Genomic DNA, 26,427 nt, shown 5'->3' with positions numbered 1-26,427 from the left:
CCTCCACAACGCTGGAATTGCTCGTTTGACTTCCCTTTTACCCTGTTTTTCTCCTCAGGGCTATGAGGTGTATGTGCATGACAGTGTCACCAACTCCACCAAGTGTTTAGGCAACACAACAGAGACGTTCTTCAGAATCAACAGCCTGCTGGCAGGTCATAACTACACGTTCTCGGTGCGGGCGCGATGTCTACTCAGCAACCAGCTTTGTGGAGAGTCAGCGGTGCTGTTATATGATGAACTGGGCAAAGCAGCAGGCATGAGCTTTTACAGACCGAACACTTTAGTCCCTTTATCTTTGTGGGCGTTTGTGGACCTTGACGTTGATCCTGATGCTCTTTTTTTCATCTTTTAGGGCAGAATGATGCAGCGTCTCAGTCGGGTAAATCGGAGGACATGGCAGCTATTGTGGTGCCAGTGTTGTTCCTGCTGTTAGTGGGTGTGTGTGGAGGCCTGGTGGTGCTTTACCTCAGACATCGTCGCCTACAGCACAGCTTTACCGCCTTCGCTAACAGCCACTACAACTCTCGTCTGGGCTCTGCTATTTTCTCCTCAGGAGATGAGCTGGGTAATTTATATTTTTCTTCCTATTCAGTAGTTCATTGAGAGTTTAGTTTACTTCAATTGAGGTCAGTGTAATTCAGTCAAGTTCACTTCAGTTTGATCTTGTTGACTTTCTTTCATATTAATTCAGCTTAGTTGACTTTTAGTTTGACAGTTCAGTTCAGCTGTTGTGAAAACAGCTCACTTCATTGTAGTTTTGTTTACTTATTTTGATCACTTATCTTTTTGTTTAGTTCATATCAGTTATGCTCCGTTACATTTTAGTGATATTCACTGGTCATAAGAACAGTTCTGATTTTAGTTTACCTAAGTGTAGCTCAACTGAATTTAGTTTATTTTAGCTTATTTTATTTTCACTTCTGTTTATATCAGTTCATTTTTTGTTTAGCTCAACTTCACTTCAGTTTTGCACAGTTTTCTTCATTTTAGTTAATGTCACTTGTCTTTATCTCTGGTGACTGTTTAACTTAATTTTTAGTTCAGTTTACTTTCCTTCCTTGAAGTTTATTTCAATTCATCTTAGCTCAGTTGACTTCGGTTAACTTCATTTTGGTACATTTATTCATATACCTTCGGCTTGGTCCCTTTATTTATATGGGGTCGCCACAGCGGAATGAATCGCCAACTTATCCAGCATATGTTTTACACAGCGGATGCCCTTCCAACTGCAACCCAGTACTGGGAAACATCTATGAACACTTGTAGACTACAGCCAATTTAGTTTATTCAGTTCACCTATAGCGCATGTCTTTAGACTGTGGGGCAAAACTGAGCACCCAAAGGGAAACCCACGCCAACACAGGGAGAACATGTAAACTCCACACAGAAAAGCCAACTGACCTAGCCGAACCAGCAACCTTCTTGCTGTAAGGCGACAGTGCCAACCACTGAGCCACCGTGTCGCCCCCATTTTAGTTCATTCAGTTTTAATTTGTTGTTCCTGAATTGCCATTAGTTAAGTTTGCTTAATTTTAGTTAATTTCCTTTTGGTTTAGATCAGTTTACTTTTAGTTCAGTTCACATTTGAATCAGAATCAGTTTTATTGCCAAGTGTGCTTCACACACACAAGGAATTTGTTTCCAAAAATATGAAAAAAAGAAATACGATAAACATTAAACAGAGATGCAGTTAGTCAAAATAAAAATCTGGATGTTGAGTTGTATGTACAGATTTGTTATAAATATACAGGTTATACGGTGCTGTGTACAAATGCGAATGGAGAAAGTATTGCATTGTTTATTGATATAAGGTGCTGTGTACAAGTGCGTATGATAAAGTATTGCACGATTATTGCACAGTAGGGGAATATTTACCTTACTTACTTTAACTTATATTTAGTACATTTCCATTTAGTTCACTTCCTCTGTTTGTTCGCCTAAATTCAGTTGGGTTCTGTCACTAAAGTTCACCTAAGTTTGGTTTACTTTATTTCAATTCAGCATAGTTTAAATCACTTTAAGTTAAAGGGCACCTATTTTACCCCTTTCACAAGATGTAAGATAACCCTTTGGTGTCTCCAGAATGTGTCTGTAAAGTTTCAGCTCAAAATACCCATCAGACAATTTATTATAGCACCAGAATCTGCCCATTTTAGAGTCTGAGGACTATGTAGCTGTTGATGTAGCCTTTGGCTTTAAATGCAAATGAGCTGCTTCTCCCTGCCCACCGTTTCCATGTGCGTGTCTGCTTTTTCCTGCATTATATCAGATAAACAGCAGTCAGTGATAGAGACAGACATGGATGAAGCTGAAATACAGCTCATTAGTCAAAAATAACAAGTTTATTTCATGTGTTTCTGGTGGAGTTTATTCAAGCCTTTCTGAAATGATGAGTCACACACAAATGCCTTTTGCATTATACACACACACATACAGTCAGAATTATTAGCCCCCTGTTTATTTTTTTTCTCCAATTTCTGTTTAGCGGAGAGAAGATTTTTTTTCAGCACCTTTCTAATCATAATAGTTTTAATAACTCATTTCTCATAACAGATTTATTTTATCTTTGTCATGATGACAGTAAATAATTTTTGACTACATATTTTTCAAGACACTAGTATTCAGCCTAAAGTGACATTTAAAGGCTTAACTAGATTAATTAGGTTAACTAGGGCAGGTTAGGGTAATTTGGCAAGGTATTGTTTAATGATCTTTTGTTCTGTAGACTATCGAAAAAATATATAGCTTAAAGGGGCTAATAATTTTGTTCTTAAAATGGTGTTTAAAAAATTAAAAACTGCTTTTATTCTAGCCGAAATAAAACAAATAAGACTTTCTCCAGAAGAAAAAATATTATCAGACATACTGTAAAAATGTCTTTGCTCTGTTAAACTTAATTTGAGAAATATTTTTAAAAATAAAAAAAATAAAAAGCGGGGATTTGAGTCCTATTTTTGAGTTCTATTGTGGATATTGCTCCAATACGACAGTGGATACACTATAACGACACACAGATCTGTCCAAACAGTTTACTAAAGTTGATTTTCATCATAGGTGCCCTTTAAGTCAGAAACATGATTTCTATTCAGCTTCAGCTTACTTTAAAGGTTTTCTGATCATGAAAAGCAGCTGCTGATATTTATCTTTGTTCTTTCTCCTCTGAAGGTGATGATGATGAAGACGCTCCTATGATCAGTGGTTTTTCAGATGACGTCCCGATGGTCATTGCGTAGCTGGACAAACCTTTCTCTTCTCCTCCTTCACTTTCACTCCACAACCTTATCATATTTTCTTATGTGCTCATCCGGCACACCTTCAAGCTACTCATGACCCCTGTCACTTAAAAAAAAAACGCTGGATTTGGGTTTCCGGACCCACAGGAAGACAAGAAAGCATGGAGCGAAAGAGATATTTTTGAATATAAGATGCACTTTTTTCGGATGCGCAATAACTTATTTTTTATATATAATATATGTGGGTATTGGACATTGTAGGCATTAACTGAAGCAAACTGTGAAGGAGTTGGTCAGCTGATCAGCACAGACACACCGACCCAACAAGGAAAAGACCCTTATTGTACAACAAAGTCTCACACGAGCATTACATTTGCTTAAAGCCAAAACAAGCACCTAGATATGGGTACATCAGTGCAAAAACACACACAAAAGAAGAGTAAAAAAAACGAAAAAGCTAACCTCACATGTGTACAGATGAAAAAACGGACCAATGAATGCTGACGAAAAGGGAAGCCGGTACATAGGCTGTTGACAGTAAATTGCACAGGATCAGATTTTTGTTCGCAGATGCTCGATTTGTGTCACTTTATGTCAGTAGACCTGCATTTGTCCATGGTACCTTGTTTACACTTTGTATCCATTTGTTAATTTCCACCCTCAGCAATAGGTTGAATTGAAAACATAAAAATCATGACCTATTTTAGTTGCTTCATCAGCTGTTTTTGGAAAACAATGACCAACATTAAGAAAGTGACAGTTATTTGATTGTTGTCCACATGCTCGGTCCACAAAAAAAACATCTAATGTTCACCATCTGCTTGTTTTGTTTTTCCTTTATCGTACGCATTTTATCTAGCAAAAAATAATCTTGCATATCCTGTGTGCTGCCATGGTTTTAGTCCTTTAGTGTTCTCAGGGAACTGGATTAATGTTGATGTACCAGCGATATCAGTCACACTGCCACAGGCAGCGCAGTGTGTTGAACTGGTAGACTGTTGCGCTTGACAGTCTCTCCGTGAAGCCTGTGCAGAAGCTTCATCCTAGTCTCTTGTGCCAAGCTTAAGAAAAGCAGAGGGTAGAGCAAACGTCTTGCCTTCCCGAACGTTGTGAAGAGGTACATATGTTAAATTCATGTTTTATTTTAACTGGATTGCGGGTGTTACTGAACAGATTTGTTTATGAATGTATTTTTTTTCTTGTTTTCTATTCTCTTGTATTGAGATGTCCAGAAAAAGACAAATGCTTGTAATCCACCCCCTACTTTTTCAAGGATTTTAAATGAGGTTTATGGCCAGTTTACATTCAAATGCTTATGGTCATTATTATTATCCCATTGTTAATTGACAATAACCAAAACATTTTAGTGAAGCCGTTCCTTTCGCTACCACATTGCCTTATTATGAACACACTGAGTAAAGTATGTAGCAGTATGTCAATGTGATCACACATGCACACGCTCACAGAAAACTGAAAGGTGTAAAAAGACTGTATAAAGACAGGAGTAGTGTGATAGGAAATGTATCGACATATTGTGAAATGACCACTGTATAATGTTTTAAAAGTTCCAGTGCAGCACTTGTGTGAATCCTGAGCCACCGTTTCTTTATTTTGTCTTGTTTGTGTTCTTTACTCGCAACCATTTGTGGCAATATTTGTCATGCCCAGTTTGAAACCCATTTGTTTTTTGGTCAATAAGATGTAAAAGTTTTCGCGTAGCAGTGACTTTGGACACCGCCATGTTGAAATTTTTGATCTTGCCTGCCTACTGAGGGTTTTAAAGATACAAATATTTTAAGTGGTACAGTCTGAGATGTTTTATGAATCACTTATGCTGAAATAAATGTGGAAAACTGGTGAATCTGACTCCTCTTGCTTTGTATGTTTGTATAATTGCTTTGTGCTTGTTTATATCTTTCAGCAAATTGACTTGAAAACACAGCGCCATGCATTATAAACATGAAAGGCCTTTTGTATTATTAAAAAAATTAATTGCATTTTTAAATTTTGAATATTTAACAGTATAATTAAAAAAAGAATACAGAGCACAAATACTGAATAATTGAACAGATTCATTGTCTGAATTAATAAATATGACAACAGCCAGCAGGTGGCGGCAAGTCCCTTTATTAATGAGGGATTCACTGTCTAATTTTTTTTAAATTATTATTATTATTAAAGAGGTAGATCGAATAAAATTACATACATATAGAAAAAAAAATAAAACTAATGAAATAAAGTATAACACCTTAAAGAGACACAAAGGAAGAATATAAAGATACCGTTTGTGTTGCTTTTGTATTAAAATAGTGCTGGATAGTTTCCAAATATTGGTCTAGGTCAATTTTCAACAGATCAAAAAAAGGTTTTAGAGCCACTAAATAATAGAATAATAGAATACACAAATTAATTATATACACTTTTCCCAAGTTTTCTTTAACATTGTCAAACAATCCAAAAGAAATATAACTTTAAAAGAAAAGGAAAAGTCACTCATAATATAAGATTGAATAAACATTTCACTGTCCAATGAATCAAACCGATTCTTTTAGAAATGAATCAAACGGCTCTCATTGTGAATGAATCATTGAATAGTTGACTTCACTCAGGCCTACACGAGCAGCGTCTTCCTTCGGATTTGTTTGGATCATTTTTGATGGCAAAACAGCACAAATGTTTTAAATGTAAGTAACATTACGCCTTTTGTTGTTGTTAAACTAAACTATAAGTGAATTTGTGCTTATTGGGGGAAACGTGCACTCTTCCTCGTGTAATGCAACTAACTTAATTTAAAAAATCACAGACATGTAAAATAACTTGTATATTGCCATGTCTTGGATTAAATGGGAATTTATTATAACTGCATTTTTATATACTTCATCATCTTTCAGTAAATATTGTGTGCACTTTCTTGGGCTCGCAGATGAATTAACGTTACAGCATCCATTAGCATCAGACGCGTTTATGGGCTTTATTTGTAACACTCCTTGGTTAACTGATATTAGTTACCGCGTTTATTTGAGTCTGCTTAATGCACATTATGTTGTTTAATGATTAGACAATTCAACACTGAACTGAGCTCTTTAGCATCTTTTAAAATCGTGAATGGAATGCGTGACGTGATCGGCGCAGGTATTTACAGGCGTTCTTTTTAGAATTCTCTGTTGGGTGTTTTGGCGTTGGTGTAGTTGGCGGTGTTTTGTGTGGTTTGCGATTATTTTGATTACTTCGGCTTTGAATTCACGGTTTTTGACACTTTTTTCGGACTTGACTTACGATTTTGGATTGCGATTTTGGCTCTGCTTTGAACTCCCGGTTTTGACCCTTTTCTGCTTCGACCCTCGGCTTTGGACTTGCCCCTGATTGGTTCACCAATCACCGCCTTAAACATGGCAGTGTTGTCAGTTTGTGTAAGTATACGACACACGAACAACAAATTACAATCAATCTACATATACTGTTAATAAAAAGCTTCTTGTTTTATATTTAAAAAATGTATTCCTCATATTTCTTGTTTACATTGACAGGTATTGTAATTAACAGACAACGTTAGGTAACTTAAGGCCATTTTTGTTTTGCTGTTCGAATTCACACTTATCAAACAGATTTAAAGTCACTTTCTTGTGTCCTGTACTTTACAATGCTCCCTATCTCCTGCTTTGTGCAGTTGGAAACACCGAGTGTTGTATTCGGTGTGCCTCTGAGTCACCTGAGGCGACATGGCCAAATGAGACAAGGCCTTCCTTTGGCCCTGACACACATGGTGCAGTTCCTGGACCAGCATGGTGTGTATTATTCACATCACTTCACTTTCTTTTATATTCTAAGAGCTTGTGTTTGTAAAATGTGTATTTGTTTAGGCCTCAGCATCAGTGGCCTCTTCAGAATCAGCGGGAAGGTGAAACAGTACCAGGAACTGAAGAAAAGTTTCAACGACGGAGCCTTCCCTGAGTTTGACATGGAGGATATTCATCCTTTAGCCTCCTTGTTGAAACTTTTCCTGAGGGAACTGCCTGGTGGTCTCATTCCAGAGTCACACGGGAAGCAGCTGTTGAATGTGTTCAGGGGTAAGTGATGAGCAATCATTGTGTGAACTTGACATACAACAAAACTGACACAGCAGTCATCTTGAAATCTTTTTATCATGCAGATTCAAAAGAGGAAGAACGCAATCAGTCCATGAGAATGATCCTGAACACACTTCCAGAGGAACATTTCAACGTCCTCTCTTACCTGTTGTTCTTCCTCTCCCGCGTGGCCGCTGAGAGTCAGCAAAACCTAATGACACCAGCGAATTTATCAATAGTTTTTGGACCCACCATCTTTCAGTAAGTGTTTGTATTTGTGCATTTAGCTGATAGATGCAGTTGTAATAATAACATATTGAGGTGTCTAGAATTAAATCCACCATTTCTTTGACACAAAGACTCATAGACGTGGAGCTATAAGTCATAAAATGACTGGTGTAGTTAGTAAGGTGTTGTGTTTTATCTGTATGTGCAGTGTTCCTCTCAGCCCTACAATGCTTGAAGAACAGGAACACTATAACACTTTGACTCTGCACCTGCTGGACAATATAACACATCTGCTGCCCAATATGTACCCTCAGACATCCAGCAGCAACCCAGCAGTGAGTTAACACTGTGTTTTAAGAGTATATCATTGTTTACGTTTGTATATGTATGAAAGATTGAAAAAATTACAATATATGTTTGTTTATTACAGGATGAAGAAGTCTTGACAAATGAAGAGTGTGTCCAACATCTGGCACCCACAGAACTCAAGTACACATGCCAAACACACACATCTACATGCATTATTAGCATTTTTGTTTTGTTTTTTAGTCATTTTCATGTTTTCTGTGGATGTGTTTTCCAGATCAAAGTCACCTATCACTGGGCGACTTGCTCAGCTAAAGAAAAGACTGAGAGGCTTTTGGAGAACGATTTGCTCCTGCACAAACAGGTACAATATACAAGCAAAACACATTTATAAAACATTCATATATAAAACACTTGTGTCTGTTGGTGAAAAGTGAAAATATAAGGCTGATTTGTCAGATTACTATAATAAAAGCGAGTTGGTTTATTAATTGTATTTTTCATGCCACATAGCAGTGACACAGACTGAAGAGACCACTGCAGGAATGAAGGCCTAGATATTGGACATTCGAAGATACTGGGCCAATAAGGGGCATCTGAAAAGTCTAGCAATGGTGAGGGTCACCTGCGGTCATTGGGCATGGTGAGGGTCACCAGCGGACATTGGGAAAGGTGAGGGTCACCTGCAGAGGCCAGGCATGGTGACGAGAGACAGTGACACTGTGCTCTGGCAGACTCTACAATGTACATTTGTGAGAAGCAGTGATGCATTTAACTGTGAAAGTGAAATAAAACTATTTCTAAAAGCTGAAGTGTTGACTGTGGTTCTTTTCTCCATGTCTGGTTCTCAGCTGAACAAACTCAATCTCTCAGCATTTTTCAAGACTGTAATGAGAACTAACCAGTGATGAAACAGATGTTTTTAAATCTTTTTAAATGTGTTTAGATGCCTGTGAATGTCAAATAAAATTGACCTGTGCTGCATATAGTGTAATTGAGTCAAGGTAAATATTATTATGTAATGGTAATGCTACCGTTATGCAATTTCAGGCGTTTAATTTTCAATCATCTTCAACTGCAAATAATTTATCAGACATAAGACGGCGGATATAAAGTTTCCAGCAACAGGCCTCCTTCTCTTTCAATCAGCACCATCATGTGTACCCCCGTGACAAACACGAAGATACACCTAAATGGCCTAAAGATTGGTGGAAGAGAGTTGTTTTATTGACATTTTATAACGCTGAATGGTAATAAATTTCTGCAGACAGTGTGTTTAAAACTGTTCAATGATGGAAGGTGTGATGAGGAGCCCCCAAGAGTTCAAGTCTGTCTGTGCGTGCATTTGTGCCCTTGGAGATGCAGGTGGCAGAGGTTTTGGTAACCATTGAAAAGCAAGTCTGTATCCTGCAAAAGGCGGTGAAATGTGATTCTGCATGTCAATAATTTGACTAAAATAGCAATGCTCCATCTTTTTACATTCGATTTGTATTTATTTCAATTAGGACTTGTAAAGAAAATCTAAAAATCTCTGTTTTGGTATGTTCCTAATCACAGTAGGCTATAGTCTTAATCGTATAAAAATCGAAGTAGGTCTATTTTCATGCATTTTTTTTTTTTTTTTTTTGCATTTTTTTATTTAAAGGCACCTTTTATGACACTCAAGGTCATCGTACAGGACAGCTAGAACAATTCATTCAAATAAAAACACAAAAGTCAGAATACAATACAAACTTTAAAAATACAGTGTGTTAAAGTGAATAAGCATGTTAAAGTATAAGCATGTATAAGTATGTTAAGAAATAAACCAAAATAATTTATTTTTCTCACATTTATAATATAGTTTATAATTCCATAATCTAATTACAAAAGTGTCTCAACTCCATATACAGTAGGTCTGTTACAGAAAGCTGTTTGTATTCTGCAGGCCGGTGTCCAAGTAAAGCTACGCAATCGGGCCAACATCCACCCAATCACCTTTTTTATACATTAAAGTTTATTATGTTTTTTCTTTTGCAAAGAGATACAATTTACAATAGCTGTTAGAAATATTTCACAGCAATTACTCCAGATTAAATTCCCTAATTCCCAGGGAAAGAAAACTAATAACAGTTACACAGTAGCTCATGATAATAACAGAGCAATATATCACTTTACATCATCTTCCATTCATACAAAAATCTATTTACAGAAGTAAAGGAAAGTAGACATAATATTTATAAATAGACATGAACTTTAAGGATTTATAACAGAAATGCATTAGGTTGAATAGAAGGTTTACTCCAAAAGCTAACACATATATCTCCTCAGTAAATATGCTTTTAACAATGTTAAACTTGTCAAAAAACAAAAATATTATGTTGACTAAAAAGTGTATACAACTAGAGTTTTCTTGTTTTGACACATAATATCGCCAAGAAATAATTACATTTGTTTTTTGTAGCAAGCTAAAAAATAAAAATAAATAATAATCCATTTGCCCAACCAGGCCATTTAGAAATAATCCTTAGTGTTTAGCCCTGTATAAAACAGAAATTAATTCATAATGGTCTTAAAAAGACTTAAATTTGACTTGATGAAACCTGCAGAAACCCTGAGTATCACACAGTCCTTCAGAAATCAATTTAATCTGCTGATATTCATTTTTAGATTTGGTAAATATAAAGATTTAAATAATTTTTCATAGAAATGCTTTGTAACATTTAAGAATATCTCTGTCTTTTTTTCTTTGATCAAATGAATCCATCATAGCCAAATAAAGGTCCCAATTAAAATGTGCTAATGTATTTCCTCCACATGTAAAATGTTTATTTTTAAACTAGTGTATGTATTTTTTTTCTCTAAGCCTATTTTTATCCACACAGTTCCTCTGCCTGCACCTGAGGCCCTCAAGATCTTAGAAGAAGAGGATCACGTGTTTCTCTTCTGGAAGGGTCTGTTTTGGAAAATATGAACAGATTTTTCAATATATGTTAACATAGACTTTCTCTGTCAATAAATATTTGGTGTTTTTACTGCAAATGTCACATTCATAACACTGGAATAATAGCACATGAAACACAATATTAACCCTATTTACTAAGTTAATTTATTGCTAATTTAGATTCTTCTTTTAAAATGACTTCCCTTTTACCCTGTTTTTCCTCCTCAGGGCTTTGAGGTGTATGTGCATGACAGTGTCACCAACTCCACCAAGTGTTTAGGCAACACAACAGAGACGTTCTTCAGAATCAACAGCCTGCTGGCAGGTCATAACTACACGTTCTCGGTGCGGGCGCGATGTCTACTCAGTAACCAGCTTTGTGTAGAGTCAGCGGTGTTGTTATGTGATGAACTGGGCAAAGCAGCAGGCATGAGCTTTTTCAGAGCGAACACTTTAGTCCCTTTATCTTTGTGGGCGTTTGTGGAGCTTGACGTTGATCCTGATGCTCTTTTTTTTCATCTTTTAGGGCAGAATGATGCAGCGTCTCAGTCGGGTAAATCGGAGGACATGGCAGCTATTGTGGTGCCAGTGTTGTTCCTGCTGTTAGTGGGTGTGTGTGGAGGCCTGGTGGTGCTTTACCTCAGACATCGTCGCCTACAGCACAGCTTCACTGCCTTCGCTAACAGCCACTACAACTCTCGTCTGGGCTCTGCTATTTTCTCCTCAGGAGATGAGCTGGGTAATTATATTTTGCTTCCTATTCAGTAAAGTTCATTGAGAGTTTTTTTTTTTTTTTTAACTTTATTTATAGAAGTTTTGTAAAAACATAACACCAAATAATGTACATCATGTATATATGTTAACAAACTTGTCTCGGTGTTATTACCTTATACTAACTAGAACATGCACCAAAACACAAGCAAACATAACAGCAATTTTACAGCACCATCACAAAACAATAAAAAAAAATTAGCCAGACTGATGGAATTAGAAACAAAATAGAATAACATGTAAAAAGGAAGTGGAGAGAAGCAAAAAAAATATTACCAGAAAAAAATATTACAGAAACATTATTAGCCTATACATCTAAGGAAGGGGCCCCATGTTTTGTCATACAACTTTTGTTTGCCAAATCTAGAGAAGCGTAACCTTTCCAACTTGAGGGCAGAAACCATTTCAGCTAATCATTTAAAAAAATTTGGAGGTGTTGTGGATTTCCACTCCATCAGAATCACTCTCTTGGCCAACACCATACCAAACATTAAGGAGAGTTGTTGATGTTTAGGCCAAGTTAGAGCCTGGTCTGACCATCCAAACAATGCTATTTCTACATCAATTTTTATGTCCATTTCAAAAGCCTGGGAGTAAAGTCCGAAGATGCTTTTCCAAAATTCAGATACTTCTGGACAGGACCAAAATATATGACCATAGGTCCCGACTGCGCCTTTGCATTTATCACACAGGGGAGAGACAGAAGGATACAGCTTATTAAGTTTGGCTTTTGTATAGTGCAATCTATGCATCACTTTAAATTGAATGAGCTGTAGCCTTACATTTATAGAGCAAAAATGAATACGACTCAGTCCCTCCTCCCACGTAGAGGATGAAATGTCAATTCCTAATTCCCTCTCCCAAGAATCTTGTAGATGTCCTGTAGAGACCGAGACGTGAGAAGAAAACAGATCTATAAATTTGGTCACTAAATGTTTCTCCATTGGGCACTGCCTCAAAAGCTTGTAAAAATCATGGTCAAGAGAGACTTCCTCGCACTGTGGAAAAATGTGTTTGATAAAATGACGCACCTGTAAATAACGAAAAAAGTGTGATTGTGAGAGTCCAAAAGTTTTATATAAGTATTCAAATGTGGCCAATTTGTTATCTACATAAAAATCCTTTACTGAACGCAGTCCTTTGTCACTCCAAAAAGTAAAGATCTTATCAAGTTGTCCTGGCACAAAATCATGATTTTTGCAGATAGGTAAATAAACGATGCCCAATCTTTAATGCCATTTTCACTTGATTTAAAATTTTAATAGAGTTAAGAACAATAATATTCTTACTTTGAACTTTTTTCAGTGATAAAGCTTTCGACCACAAAATTGCAGCCAAAGAACTGTTACCAACTAAACAAGCCTCAAACTGTAGCCACTTATGACATATATCTGACTGATCGGAAGCAACTTGATCACACTCATGCCAAAACATCATAGCCCTCATGTTAGCTGCCCAATAGTATTGACGGAATGTGGGCATTGCTAGCCCTCCCACTTCCCTAGACTTTTGCAAATGAGGTTTTGAAATCCTTTGTGCCCTATATCCCCAAATGAAAGGAAAAATCACAGAATCTAACAATTTAAAAAAGGATTTTGGGAGAAATATGGGTAAATTCTGAAAAAGATAAAGAAAACGAGGCAAAATAACCATCTTGATGGCATTAATTCGACTTATTAATGATAATGGAAGAATCCTCCACTTCTCAATAGATAATTTTAATTTGTTAATAGCCTCTAGAAAATATAATCTATAAATATCCTTAAAATGTTTGGGGATAATTAATCCCAAGTAGGTGAAATGATTATCTACAATTTTAACAGGCAGAGATTTCAAAAATCCAGAGTCCAAGCCATCTCCCAGAGGCAAAAACCAGAGGTGGGACCAAGTCATTGTTTGGCAAGTCACAAGTATGTCTCAATTCATTGCCCTCAAGTCCCGAGTCAAGTCCCGAGTCAAGACAGGCAAGTCCCGAGTCAAGTCCCGAGTCAAAGGCAACAAGTCTCAAGTCAAGTCCAAAGTCATGCAGTTTGATTTTCGAGTCTTTTCGAGTCTTTTTAACAGAAAAATAAAATATATACAGACTAGGTATGGTTGTAAGATCTGTATTAATTAAACAAACCTTTTTTATGAAAGAACATTGCTCAGATATATAAAAATACAAATGCAATTTTCTGAAAAAGTACTGAACAGTGCTGCGTCTCGTCTCCACAGCATAATGCACAAGAACGAGTTCCACCAAAAAAAGACTCCATTTTGCCTCACATCACACAGAAATTGCAGGTCTACTGCTGTCTAATTCATTAAGTTTAGTTGTGCTATGTTATGTCTTCGGTGATCAACTTGCGATTAACCAAAATTACATAACCTCAATGTGGTAGCAGTAGACCAACTCCTGTATATGCTGCAAAGTTAAATTGAGTGAAATTGGAATTTTGTCAATTGAATCTTGTGTGTGCTAAAGAGATGGAGTTGCAAATCCGTCTAGCAGCAATGTAAAATGGTAGCACATATTGTTAATGAAGTAGGCTACTTCATACAAACAATAACGTTGTTTTCTTCACATAACGTTGAAGAGCTTTGCTCTCTACCTTGTGTGATGCTCGTGCACGGATTTCCTCTGTTTGTGGACAAAACTGATTGCGAGTTCTCAAATATACGCTGCTCACGCGCAAATTTTCTCTCACTCTCAAATATGCACTGCTCACACACACATTTTCTTGAGCGCTCTCAGAGATTATATGCAAACTCACAATTTGTGTCGTATTCCCTCTTCCTTTCATGCTTTTTGATATGATTCATATTGCTGCACTGTTTAATAACAATAACCAAAATACTAAAATAGACTTACATATTAAATGTTTAATCTAATAAACCATAAAATTTTTGGTTGTTTTATATGATGAGATATTTTCAGTTTCAAACACTTAAAGACAGAGAATAGACCAGTGTTGCCCCCCTGAAAATTTGCTTAGGGGGGCCAGAAGAGGCCAGCTACGTCAGTGGCACCAATCAATCCACAATAATTTAGTGGCTGCTATTTATTTATTGAAATATTGCATTGTATTGCATTTATGTAAGTAGATTTAAATAAATAATGTCAACAGCAAAATAATATCGGGGTGGCCACAGGGGTGGCTAGAGTTTACACAGGGGTAAAACCCCTTGTAAAGGGGTTTACACCACTATAAGGCACCCTGGAATAGATGTTGGATGTAAAGAATACATTTTATTTTAAAAGCATTTAAACAAAAACTAATGCAAGCGGAAATGTAACTGTGATAAAAATAAGGAAACACTTGATAAGGTATTATAGCCTACTGTACTATTTATTCTTCAAATAAATCTCACTATCAATCTTATTTTATCATGGCAGCTAAAATAAAGTAAACTAGTGTCTGCTGGCTTCCACTTTGCTGATGAGATTGTGGAGGACATTTTCCATGTCATCCTCTTCATTTTGAGGAAAGCTGTTCCACAGGGCCCCTGAACACGTATATTGGCATGTACTGTGTTTTGAACAGTAGCCTACTACAGTAAAGAACTTCAATTGATCAGTTGTGGTAATACTATAGTTGCTATGGTAACACAAGTGTAATATAAAAAAATTACCCAGTGCTGTATTATTTTACAATTTAGGGTATTTTATTCTACAAATCACTACACTTTACTGTAGTAAAACTACACTTTGTATTTTATTTTATCTGTTCACTATTGGTAATACTACTGTATTATGAAGCATTCATTAACAAGTCGTAAATAATACTAGCCTAAAACATAAGTATAATACAAGTATACAACAAGTATAATAATCAAAAACACTAGAATTTATTAAAGAATTTACCTTAACCTTTTAGTTTTTTGTGTATTGTTAATAAATAGTAAAGCAAGAAAGAAACCATATCAACATTCTTGGAATAACCCTTCGCTAAGCCTCGCCCTCCTTAGTTACTGTTGCTACGCATGTCAAGCTTTCATGCCTGGCACATCTCTTACAGTGTGTATGCGCTGGTGTCAAACATTCCCAAGGATTTAATTAGTCATTTTTGACAAACAGGTGAGATATCTGAGAAAGCCAGACAAAAGAGGACTGCAGTATACATTACAGGGGTATATTCACAACATAATAGCAACTGATTAGAAAATAATTGTATCAAAATTGAAGCAAGGTTAGCCTAGCCACCTCATACGCTGAACATTCAACAGCATAGTTCATGCACAGCAGGAGAGGTGAAATTATAAAAATAATCTAATAACCTAAGAAACTGATGGATTTGTGCCGAATATTAGCATCATTGACCCATAACAGTGTACAGTACCTATTACTGTCAGCATGTTTGTGTGCTCTTTATCCAGTTTTTATTAAAATTTGCAGTTAAGTGGAAGAAAAAAAATTGAAATGCAAATCAAAGTATAAATAACAGAAGTGAACAAATAGATTTTTCCTACAAGCAAATATTAGTGTATGTATTTATATATGTTACAATGGTGAGGGTTTAAACTAAGCAGTGCTCATAATATCGAGTGGAAAAAAAGAAAAAGACCGCTGGGAAACATAACCTGCTTTGTTTTTTTTTGTTTTGTTTTTTTATAAGAAACACAGGTTAGATCTGTTTAGGATAAGAGGAGTGCGAGTTATTGCCACCTATCACTGAATGTGAATATCGAAAACAAAACCAACTTAGCTTAACTCCTTTACCGCCCCTCACACAGCTTGATCCACGCTGGCATTTCTCCTCTTGGGCTTTGGTTTTGAAAAGGGGAAAAAATCCCACCACCCAGTCCAAACTTTTAGGATAGCGGGTGTCAGATTTGCACAATCCAATTGCGCAACGATTTGGCTTGTTTCCCTCGCTCGAAAGCTTGACAGAGCCCCTGCCCGTAGCTACGATTGGTAAGCCGCGATTGGTGGGTGGCGGTTTTTGGGCGTGGCTTAGTGAAGGGTCAGTTTAAAAGGAGGATCCCGTGAGAGCGAAAGCACTAAAGGTATGAGACGCCATCGTAAACAAAAGTCAAGCGAACGCAAAGAGACTGAATGCACGAGAGAGAGAGAGCGAGTATTGGCACGCGAGTATTGGCTAGATCTCAAATTCAAATTCTCTCTGCGTTCGCTTGACTTTTGTCCACTCCGGCGCCTCATAGTCACGTTGGATACTGTCGAATCAAAACAATCGAGAGGGTGCTCGCTGCAGAGCCATTTGAGCAAAGCTGAGCTCCAGCGAGGGGGAGCATGAGCTCTCGCTCTACCTCCTGTAAGCTGTTTTAATGCGTACACCAACCCCACCCCTAACCCTACCCCCAGTGACATCACTCGTAGAAGAAGTGCAAAAAAGGTGGAGCTCAAGCTCCCCCTCGCTGGAGCTCAGCTCACCCAAATGGCTCTGCAGCGAGCACCACTTGAAACAATCTACCGTGCTTTGATTGGATGTCATGCCGAAAGCGCGCATGCTGTCACACACACACGCGCACGCACGCGCATGCTGTCACACACACACGCACACACAAACGGAGAGAGAGAGAGAGCGGTCCATGTCAACATACTTTTTTTATCTTTGGGCTTTTCATGGGAAGCAGCAAGTCTTTACAAGTCAATAGGGGCAAGTCCTAGTCAAAGTCCGAGTCATTTATGCTCAAGTCCAAGTCGAGTTGCAAGTTTTTTTATATTTTGTCAAGTCGAGTCTAAAGTCATCAAATTCATGACTCGAGTCTGACTCGAGTCCAAGTCACATGACTCGAGTCCACACCTCTGGCAAAAACATACTTTTTCCCCAATTAACTGAATAACCGGAGAAGGAACCAAAAATATTATGTGTTTCCATTAAATGTGGAAAAGCGGTGGATGGGTCATTTAAAAATAATATTAAATCATCAGCATACAATCAGCAGACTTAAACAACACCCCTGTCGTGTTCCCCGCTGTAGCTGGAAAAATGCAGATCGATCAGAATTTGTGAGAATTGCAGACTTAGGAGCCAAGTAAAGCATTTTAATTAACTTGATAAAATTTTCACCAAAGCCGAATCTCTCTAGAACAGAAAACATACAAATCCATTCAATTCGATCAAAGGCTTTCTCTGCGTCCAGGGAGAGGATTGCTGCCTTGGATTTTTTTGACTGATTGTTGTATAAAATGTTTAATAGGCGGCGTGAGTTACAGAAGGAGAACCTTCCTAAAATAAAGCCAGTTTGGTCGGAATGAATTAATGAATCCACATGTTTGTTTAATCGAGTAGCCAAAATTTTTGCGATAACCTTTTCATCACTGTTAAGAAGACTAATTGGTCTATAATTAGCGGGCTCAGTAACATCATCGTCTTTTTTTTTTTTTTTCAAAAGACACACATACGCTTCATATAAAGAGTCAGGAAACTTATTTAGCTCAATTGAGTGATTTAACATACGAAGCAGGAGAGGAGCCATTGTAGATGCATTTGCTTTATAAAATTCAATTCCATACCCATCTGGACCTATGGCCTTTTTACTGGGAAGGGAATTAATTGCCCCCAGAACTTCACTAAGATCGAAAGGTTTTTCTAATTCCTTTTTAGCACTATCACTAAGCTTTGGAAAATTCACTTTATTGAGAAAGCTATGTCCCAAGTCACTCATTACTGGACTGGTTGAAGAATAAAGATGCTCATAAAATTCTGTAAAGCAGTCATTGATTTCTTTAGGATGCGTTACCAAATCACCTTTTTGAGCTCTAATTTGATGAATGGCACGACTGGCCTGCACCCCTTTAAGCTGACGAGCAAGAAAAGTATCTGCTTTGTCACTGAGTTCAAAATGTTTCTGCTTAAGCTTCAATAGTACATTAGAGACCTGATCACTCAGAATTGAATTATATTCGTATTTCAATTTTAAAATTGCATTAAGGTCTGATTGTGCTTTGAATTCTTGAGAAGCTTTTTCCAAGGAAGGAAGGATATTTTCAATCTCAAATAGTCGTTTGCGTCTTTCCTTTTTATGTGCAGATTCAAAAGCAATAATATGTCCTCTCAAAACTACTTTACAGGTTTCCGACAAACATGAGTCAGATACGTCTCCTTTATCGTTGGTCTCTAAAAATTGACTCAGCTGATTTGAAAGAAATGAGGTAAACTTTTTATCCATTAGCAAGTTAGGGTTAAAACGGCAACAATATTGGTTCTTTGGTAAAGACAAACTTAAACCTAGTGAGACGGGGCTATGATCCGAAATTAGGATGTTATGGTATTTAGATTGGACAACGTATTTTATAATTTTGGAGTCAATAATAAAATAATCAATTCGAGAGTAAGATTTGTGAACTTGAGAAAAAAAAGAATAATCCTGACCAGTAGGATTCAGTAATCTCCGTACATCAACAAAATTCATGGACTTAATAAGACTATTTAGAACCCCAACAGACTGGATAGGAGAAGGAACACGAGCTGAAGAGCGGTCAAGATAAGAATCTAAATAACAATTAAAGTCTCCCGCGATCACTGCGTTAGTAGCATTGGTATCTGGAAGGAGTCCAAATAATTTCCTAAAAAAAGCCAATGTTGGGCCTATACACATTAACATATGTGATAGTAACACTGTTAATACAGCCCGATACAATAACTATATCTGCCCCCTGGTTCTGATATTACTGAATGAGAGCGAAATGGAATCGACTTTTTGAAAAGAATAGCCACACCTCTTGCCTTGGAAGAAAATGTTGCTTGGTATACTTGAGAGATCCAATTTGCCCGCAGTCTTAAGAGTGGAGGAACTATGACGTCAATTTGTATGCAAAAACCCGGAAGCGAGTTAGCATTTTAGCAGTTCCGGTTCCCTCGTCCCAAAGTAAATGGGTTTTTTCAATGGGGTTTCAGTAAAATCGCTTAAATAAGGTTTGTGGCTAACACAAACTCAAAATACTTTCACGTTTTATTCTACAACATAAAACACATCAGTTACAGCACACTCTTGAATTTTTAAATCGGTTATGCTTCTTTAAAAAGACCGTTGCTATCAAGTTGCTAAATGGGACTACAGGCATTGTCGGAGACATTATACATCATCGAGCTGAACTTATCTGGAGCGCGGCTGGCTTGTGTTGAGCATTTGGATTTGTCTGTTATTTTAGGTGTTTTCATGAATAGTATTTTATAGTTTGTAGTGTTTTTCTAACTGGGAATTCAGATTGTGTGTAGATAATTCTTTCACTTGTGAAGGCTGTCGAGACAGATTCATTTGTTGATAATTCATTTTAATTAAACGATATTATGAAGATACTGCTCACCAATGCATCCTGTCTCTCTTCTGCCCTCAGTAATGCAAACGTGTGAATAAATGTGTAAAAATACATGCATGTTAATTGTCATTTTAACGTGATCAAGTGATTTTTCGTCGGGTTTTTTCTTCATCTGAACACATTGAACTCTGTCATAACTGCAATATTTACACTCCTCCATAAAACGTATTGTAGATGTGACTGTATGGGCTGCTTTTCACTGTACTTCGTGACAAAAAAGGAATATTGAATGTTGATCTGTGTCCATGATGATGGAACTAGCAGGCATTTGATAGACTTGTTCCTCCTCACGCCTCATTTCTGTCGTCTGTTAAGGTAAGCAGGCTGTGTGCACGCGCGCGCGATACACTTATTTAAATGTCTTATGATAATACTATATAGGCAGATTTATACACGCAGTTTTAAAACTTTTAGAACAACCGCAAAGAAAAACAGATGTATTTCCTACGTAAAAACGGTCCAAAAGGCACGTATGTCTTTGTGTTTTTGCGTATTTATTTATCTATAATATATACAGTGGATTATAATATTATAAACAGAGAGATTAACTCTTTTTCATGGACATTATTTCTAAAAATAAGCTTGATAAGTCGTCTGTAGCAGGGTAGGGCTGACGTCACAGGCGCACATCCTGAAGGCACTGTAGTCCGTTTATAGCCTAATGTTAGCTTTTCAGTTCTTGCGTTTGCATTTAAGATCCAAAAGTGCTCAAAGTTGTATTTTCATGTGAGGATTATCCGGCTTGACAAAACGTGTAAGTGTAAAGAACTGTGTTTGAACACAGAGCTTATTATTTGCAATCTTCGAAAAGCCTATGGGAAAATCCTATAGGGATTTTCACAAGGGAACCAGTTTTATGCTAGCAGCCGATTAGCCTACAAAGTGACGTCATAGTTCCTCCACTCTATTAGCTCTAATTTGAGTCTCTTGAAGAAAAATTATATCAGCTGATAAAGACTTTAAATGTGCAAACACTTTGCCAAGTTTTATCGGGTGCCCCATTCCTCTTACATTCCAACTGACAAAATTCACATTCATATTTTGTTTTTTCTAACAATCATTAATATAACAATCAGAAAGAAAACATCATAAAACCCATCCAGCTTATTTACATGAAAACTTATAAGTGCCGTAAACAATTGGTGCAACAAAAAACAATGTGGTAACAGCCCCAACCCCACCCCAAACCCCAGTGCAGAACAGCATTTTCCCCCCATCTTCACGGAGCCAGCAAGAGGACAAAGCAAAGAGCACAAATCTTACCTAGGACCGTTAAAAGAAAAAGCAGCCACACAAATAAACTTAAAAATAAAAATAGCAACCTTCAGTAAGGGAGAGAGAGAAGAAAAAAAACTCGAGAGGGTCCACTCTCTGCAAATAATGTTATTAGTCCTCTACCTCTCGTGTCATAGTCATTGGTCCATGAGAAGAAAAAAAAAACTATCAGTCTAAACATCCAGGCGCGATGGTCATAGAACTTCCTGACCAGGGATCAGATCGAAACATTAGGAAGGACATCAACAAACTTTTTTGCCTCTTCAGGAGATGTGAATGACATCGACTTTCCATTATGAGTCAACATCAATTTTGCTGGAAATCGCAGCGACCATTTCACGCCAGCTACACGTAAAGCTCGCGTGATCGGACCAAAAGCACGACGCTGCGCAGTGACCTCGGGAGTGTAGTCAAGAAAAATATATATCTGGCTGCCCTTGTACTTCAGCGGGAAATAAGAATTAAATCTTTGTCCCGATTATGATGAAGTCTTGCAATAATTGTGCGGGGTCTTTGACCCGCAGATGGCTTTGGCAGAAGGGATCGATTTTGACGGGCTTTGGAAAATGTTCGTTGCTATAGTTCAGTAATCACGTCCGAGATGAACCGAAGTGCTGCCCTGTTCCTCCCCTTCAGTTATTCCAACGAATTTTAAGTTGAGCCTTCGAGATCGACCTTCCAGGTCATTCAGCTTAGTCCATAATGATTTGTTCTTAGCTTGCAGTTCCTGGCACTTTTTTTCAGTTTCTCCGACGCGTCGGTCCACCTCATTCAGTGCTTCTTCCACATCCACTAATTTTAGATTAAAGCCAGTTTGTTCCGACTGCAAATTAGCCATCGCCACATCCAGTGTATCCAGCCGACCACTTAAAGCGGTCATCTTCTCGTCTATTAATTTCTTCAGATCGTCGCCTTGCGAGTTTATTGCAGCCAGTATAACACTCACATTTGCCTGAGGTAGAGTGTCACACGCGGCGATTTCATCCCTGACAGCAGTCACGATTTTTGAAGACTTTCTAGATGCCATGATCGAGCACGCGATGAATCAGGAAAAGTCGGCAAAAACACCCAAAAAGTTACGAAAATATATAAAATCTTACTTCCAACTATTCAGAATAAATCCAAGATATGACTGATAGTTATTAAATAGAATAAAGACACGAAAGATGGAGTTATATTCGAAAATCAATGTTATCAGAGAGCAGCTCAAAAAAACTCGACTACTCCATGCTTTCCGCGCATGCGCCCCCAAGTTCATTGAGAGATTAGTGAAGTTTTACTTCACTTGAGGTCAGTGTGATTCAGTCAATTTCACTTTAGTTTGATCTAGTTCACTTTATTTTAATTCAATTCAGCTTAGTTCACTTCATTGTATTTTAGTTCACTTGTGTTTCGCTCAGTTCAGATCAGCTGAATTCAGCTCACTTCCGTTCACAGCCGAACCAGCAACCTTCGTGTTGTAAGGTGACAGTGCTAATAACTGAGCCACCATGTCGCCCCCATTTTAGTTCATTCGGTTCTAATTTGTTGTTCCTCAATTAACATCAGTTAAGTTTGCTTAATTTTAGTTAATTTCCTTTTGGTTTAGATCAGTTTAGTTTTAGTTCAGTTCACATTTGTTGAGCTTAGATGTTTTTTTTTTCAGTTCACTTCGTTTGTTTGTTACTTTACTTATTTTAACTTATATTTAGTAAATTTCTGTTTAGTTCACTTCCTCTGTTTGTTCACCTAAATTCAGTTTGGTTCTGTCACTAAAAATAAAAGTTGGGTTCACTTAATTTCAATTCAGCATAGTTCAGATCACTTTAAGTTAAAGGGCACCTATTTTACCCCATTCACAAGATGTAAGATAACCCTTTGGTGTCTCCAGAATGTGTCTGTAAAGTTTCAGCTCAAAATACCCATCAGACAATTTATTATAGCACCAGAATCTGCCCATTTTGGAGTGAGGACTATGTAGCTGTTTTTGTAGCCTGTGGCTTTAAATGCAAATGAGCTGCTTCTCCCCACCCACTGTTTCTATGTGCGTGTCTGCTTTACCTGCATTACATCAGATAAACAGCAGTCAGTGATAGAGACAGACACGGATGAAGCTGAAATACAGCTTATTATTCAAAAATAACAAGTAAGTTTATTCCATGTATTTTTGGTGGAGTTTTGTTCAAGCCTTTCTGAAATGACGAGTCTCATACAAATGTCGTTTGCAGTATACACTCACAGACACACACACACATACTGTATAAAAATGTGTGTTTACTGACACTATGCGGCAGTGGTGATTTTATCGGTTAAGAATTACATGTCAATTTTACTGACTTTATTACAAACATGTTATGTTTTAAAATGTTATAAACTTATAAGACTTATAAAAATCACAGAGAATTAGAACTGTCAATCAATTTGGTGGGCAGGAAAAACCACACTCTTTACGTAACGTTGCGGTGGGCCTCAAAATCACTGGTATTTATGTCCTATTTTAATATCAGGAAATAAAAAATCAGCTTGTTTGGTTGATATTGCTCCAATACGACAGTGGGCAAACTATACCTACACACAGATCTGTCCAAACAGTTTACTAAAATTGATTTTCATCATAGGTGCCCTTTAAGTTAGAAAAATGAATTCTATCTAGCTTCAGCTTACTTTAAATACACAGAGGTTTCCTCATCATGAAAAGCAGCTGCTGATATTTATCTTTGTTCTTTCTCCTCTGAAGGTGATGATGATGAAGACGCTCCTATAATCAGTAGTTTTTCAGATGACGTTCCGATGGTCATTGCGTAGCTGGACAAACCTTTCTCTTCTCCTCCTTCACTTTCACTCCACAACCTTATCATATTTTCTTATGTGCTCATCCGGCACACCTTCAAGCTACTCATGACCCCTGTCACTTAAAAAAAAAGCTGGATTTGTGTTTCCAGACCCACAGGAAGACAAGAAAGCATGGAGCGAAAGAGATATTTTTGAATATAAGATGCACTTTTTTCGGATGTGCAATAACTTTTTTTTATATATATAATATATGTGGGTATTGGACATTGTAGGCATTAACTGAAGCAAACTGTGAAGGAGTTGGTCAGCTGATCAGCACACACACACCGACCCAACTAGGAAAAGACCCTTATTGTACAACAAAGTCTCACATGAGCATTACATTTTGCTTAAAGCCAAAACAAGCACCTAGATATGGGTACATCAGTGCAAAAACACACACAAAAGAAGAGTAAAAAAAAAAACGAAAAAGCTAACCTCACATGTGTACAGATGAAAAAACGGACCAATGAATGCTGACGAAAAGGGAAGCCGGTACATAGGCTGTTGACAGTAAATTGCACAGGATCAGATTTTTGTTCGCAGATGCTCGATTTGTGTCACTTTATGTCAGTAGACCTGCATTTGTCCATGGTACCTTGTTTACACTTTGTATCCATTTGTTAATTTCCACGCTCAGCAATAGGTTGAATTGAAAACAAAAATCATGACCTATTTTAGTTGCTTCATCAGCTGTTTTTGGAAAACAATGACCAACATTAAGAAAGTGACAGTTATTTGATTGTTGTCCACATGCTCGGTCCACAAAAAAACACCATCTAATGTTCACCATCTGCTTGTTTTGTTTTTCCTTTATCGTACGCATTTTATCTAGCAAAAAATAATCTTGCATATCCTGTGTGCTGCCATGGTTTTAGTCCTTTAGTGTTCTCAGGGAACTGGGTTAATGTTGATGTACCAGCGATATCAGTCACACTGCCACAGGCAGCGCAGTGTGTTGAACTGGTAGACTGTTGCGCTTGACAGTCTCTCCGTGAAGCCTGTGCAGAAGCTTCATCCTAGTCTCTTGTGCCAAGCTTAAGAAAAGCAGAGGGTAGAGCAAACGTCTTGCCTTCCCGAACGTTGTGAAGAGGTACATATGTTAAATTCATGTTTTATTTTAACTGGATTGCGGGTGTTACTGAACAGATTTTCTTGTTTTCTATTCTCTTGTATTGAGATGTCCAGAAAAAGACAAATGCTTAAAATCCACCCCCTACTTTTTCAAGGATTTTAAATGAGGTTTATGGCCAGTTTACATTCAAATGCTTATGGTCATTATTATTATCCCATTGTTAATTGACAATAACCAAAACATTTTAGTGAAGCCGTTCCTTTCGGTACCACATTGCCTTATTATGAACACACTGAGTAAAGTATGTAGCAGTATGTCAATGTGATCACACATGCACACGCTCACAGAAAACTGAAAGGTGTAAAAAGACTGTATAAAGACAGGAGTAGTGTGATAGGAAATGTATCGACATATTGTGAAATGACCACTGTATAATGTTTTAAAAGTTCCAGTGCAGCACTTGTGTGAATCCTGAGCCACCGTTTCTTTATTTTATCTTGTTTGTGTTCTTTACTCGCAACCATTTGTGGCAATATTTGTCATGCCCAGTTTGAAACCCATTTGTTTTTTGGTCAATAAGATGTAAAAGTTTTCCCGTAGCAGTGACTTTGGACACCGCCATGTTGAAATTTTTGATCTTGCCTGCCTACTGAGGGTTTTAAAGATACGAACATTTTAAGTGGTACAGTCTGAGATGTTTTATGAATCACTTATGCTGAAATAAATGTGGAAAACTGGTGAATCTGACTCCTCTTGCTTTGTATGTTTGTATAAATGCTTTGTGCTTGTTTATATCTTTCAGCAAATTGACTTGAAAACACAACGCCATGCATTATAAACATGAAAGGCCTTTTGTATTATTAAAAAAATTAATTGCATTTTTAAATTTTGAATATTTAACAGTATAATTAAAAAATGAATACAGAGCACAAATACTGAATAATTGAACAGATTCATTGTCTGAATTAATAAATATGACAACAGCCAGCAGGTGGCGGCAAGTCCCTTTATTAATGAGGGATTCACTGTCTAATATTTTTTTAATTATTATTATTATTAAAGAGGTAGATTGAATAAAATTACATACATATAGAAAAAAAATAAAACTAATGAAATAAAGTGTAACACCTTAAAGAGACACAAAGGAAGAATATAAAGATACAGTTTGTGTTGCTTTTGTATTAAAAGAGTGCTGGATAGTTTTCAAAAATTGGTCTAGGTCAATTTTCAACAGATCAAAAAAAGGTTTTATAGAGCCACTAAACTTCTGTTTGTGAATATGAAACTAATAAAAGCTAATAGATTACACAAATTAATTATATACACTTTTCCCAAGTTTTCTTTAACATTGTCAAACAATCCAAAAGAAATATAACTTTAAAAGAAAAGGAAAAGTCACTCATAATATAAGATTGAATAAACATTTCACTGTCCAATGAATCAAACCGATTCTTTTAGAAATGAATCAAACG

General features: G+C 37.0%; 3 protein-coding genes across 8 annotated transcripts in view; 2 read left to right on the top strand and 1 right to left on the bottom strand.

Moving 5' to 3' along the window:
- The window catches only part of sorl1 (sortilin-related receptor, L(DLR class) A repeats containing), a 129,152-nt gene extending 124,055 nt beyond the window's left edge, over positions 1–5,097 (top strand). For all 3 annotated transcript variants that reach the window (XM_087284023.1, XM_087284024.1, XM_087284022.1), the window contains exons 46-48: positions 59–257; positions 356–568; positions 3,169–5,097. In XM_087284023.1, coding sequence (XP_087140149.1) covers positions 59–257; positions 356–568; positions 3,169–3,236 — 480 coding nt within the window. In that variant the 3' untranslated portion in view covers positions 3,237–5,097. The remainder of the gene's footprint in view (positions 1–58; positions 258–355; positions 569–3,168) is intronic.
- Positions 1–26,427, bottom strand: part of LOC101886227 (ovostatin) — a 370,063-nt gene that overhangs the window by 26,619 nt on the left and 317,017 nt on the right. The gene's annotated exons all lie outside the window — the stretch shown is intronic.
- Positions 5,812–25,697, top strand: LOC567650 (protein FAM13A-like). Of its 4 annotated transcripts, XM_087284120.1 has the most exons (12): positions 5,812–6,646; positions 6,764–6,789; positions 6,904–7,021; positions 7,097–7,303; positions 7,387–7,564; positions 7,740–7,866; positions 7,962–8,020; positions 8,115–8,201; positions 8,351–10,770; positions 10,989–11,105; positions 11,287–11,499; positions 23,786–25,697. In XM_087284120.1, the coding sequence occupies exons 3-9, from the start codon at positions 6,964–6,966 to the stop codon at positions 8,364–8,366; spliced, it is 732 nt and encodes a 243-aa protein (XP_087140246.1). In that variant the 5' UTR covers positions 5,812–6,646; positions 6,764–6,789; positions 6,904–6,963; the 3' UTR covers positions 8,367–10,770; positions 10,989–11,105; positions 11,287–11,499; positions 23,786–25,697. The 4 variants fall into 4 exon arrangements, 3 of the variants coding, with proteins under 3 accessions (XP_087140246.1, XP_087140247.1, XP_087140245.1); XM_087284121.1 differs by lacking the exon at positions 6,764–6,789 and having other exon boundaries at positions 5,812–5,920; XM_087284119.1 differs by lacking the exon at positions 6,764–6,789.

This window comes from Danio rerio, chromosome 15, assembly GCF_052040795.2.
Source record: "Danio rerio strain M-AB ecotype USA chromosome 15, GRCz13ab, whole genome shotgun sequence".
Lineage (NCBI taxonomy): Eukaryota > Metazoa > Chordata > Actinopteri > Cypriniformes > Danionidae > Danio > Danio rerio.
Note: the sequence above shows the minus strand (reverse complement) of the source record. Positions and strands in the feature narration are given on the sequence as shown.

Excerpts from the sequence above, each read along its gene's own strand:
- LOC567650 (XM_087284119.1), top strand. The coding sequence starts at position 6,626 with ATGGCAGTGTTGTCAGTTTGT. Across the intron at positions 6,647-6,903 it reads TGGCAGTGTTGTCAGTTTGT|TTGGAAACACCGAGTGTTGT; the intron begins GTAAGTATACGA and ends TGCTTTGTGCAG. Across the intron at positions 7,565-7,739 it reads TTTGGACCCACCATCTTTCA|TGTTCCTCTCAGCCCTACAA; the intron begins GTAAGTGTTTGT and ends CTGTATGTGCAG.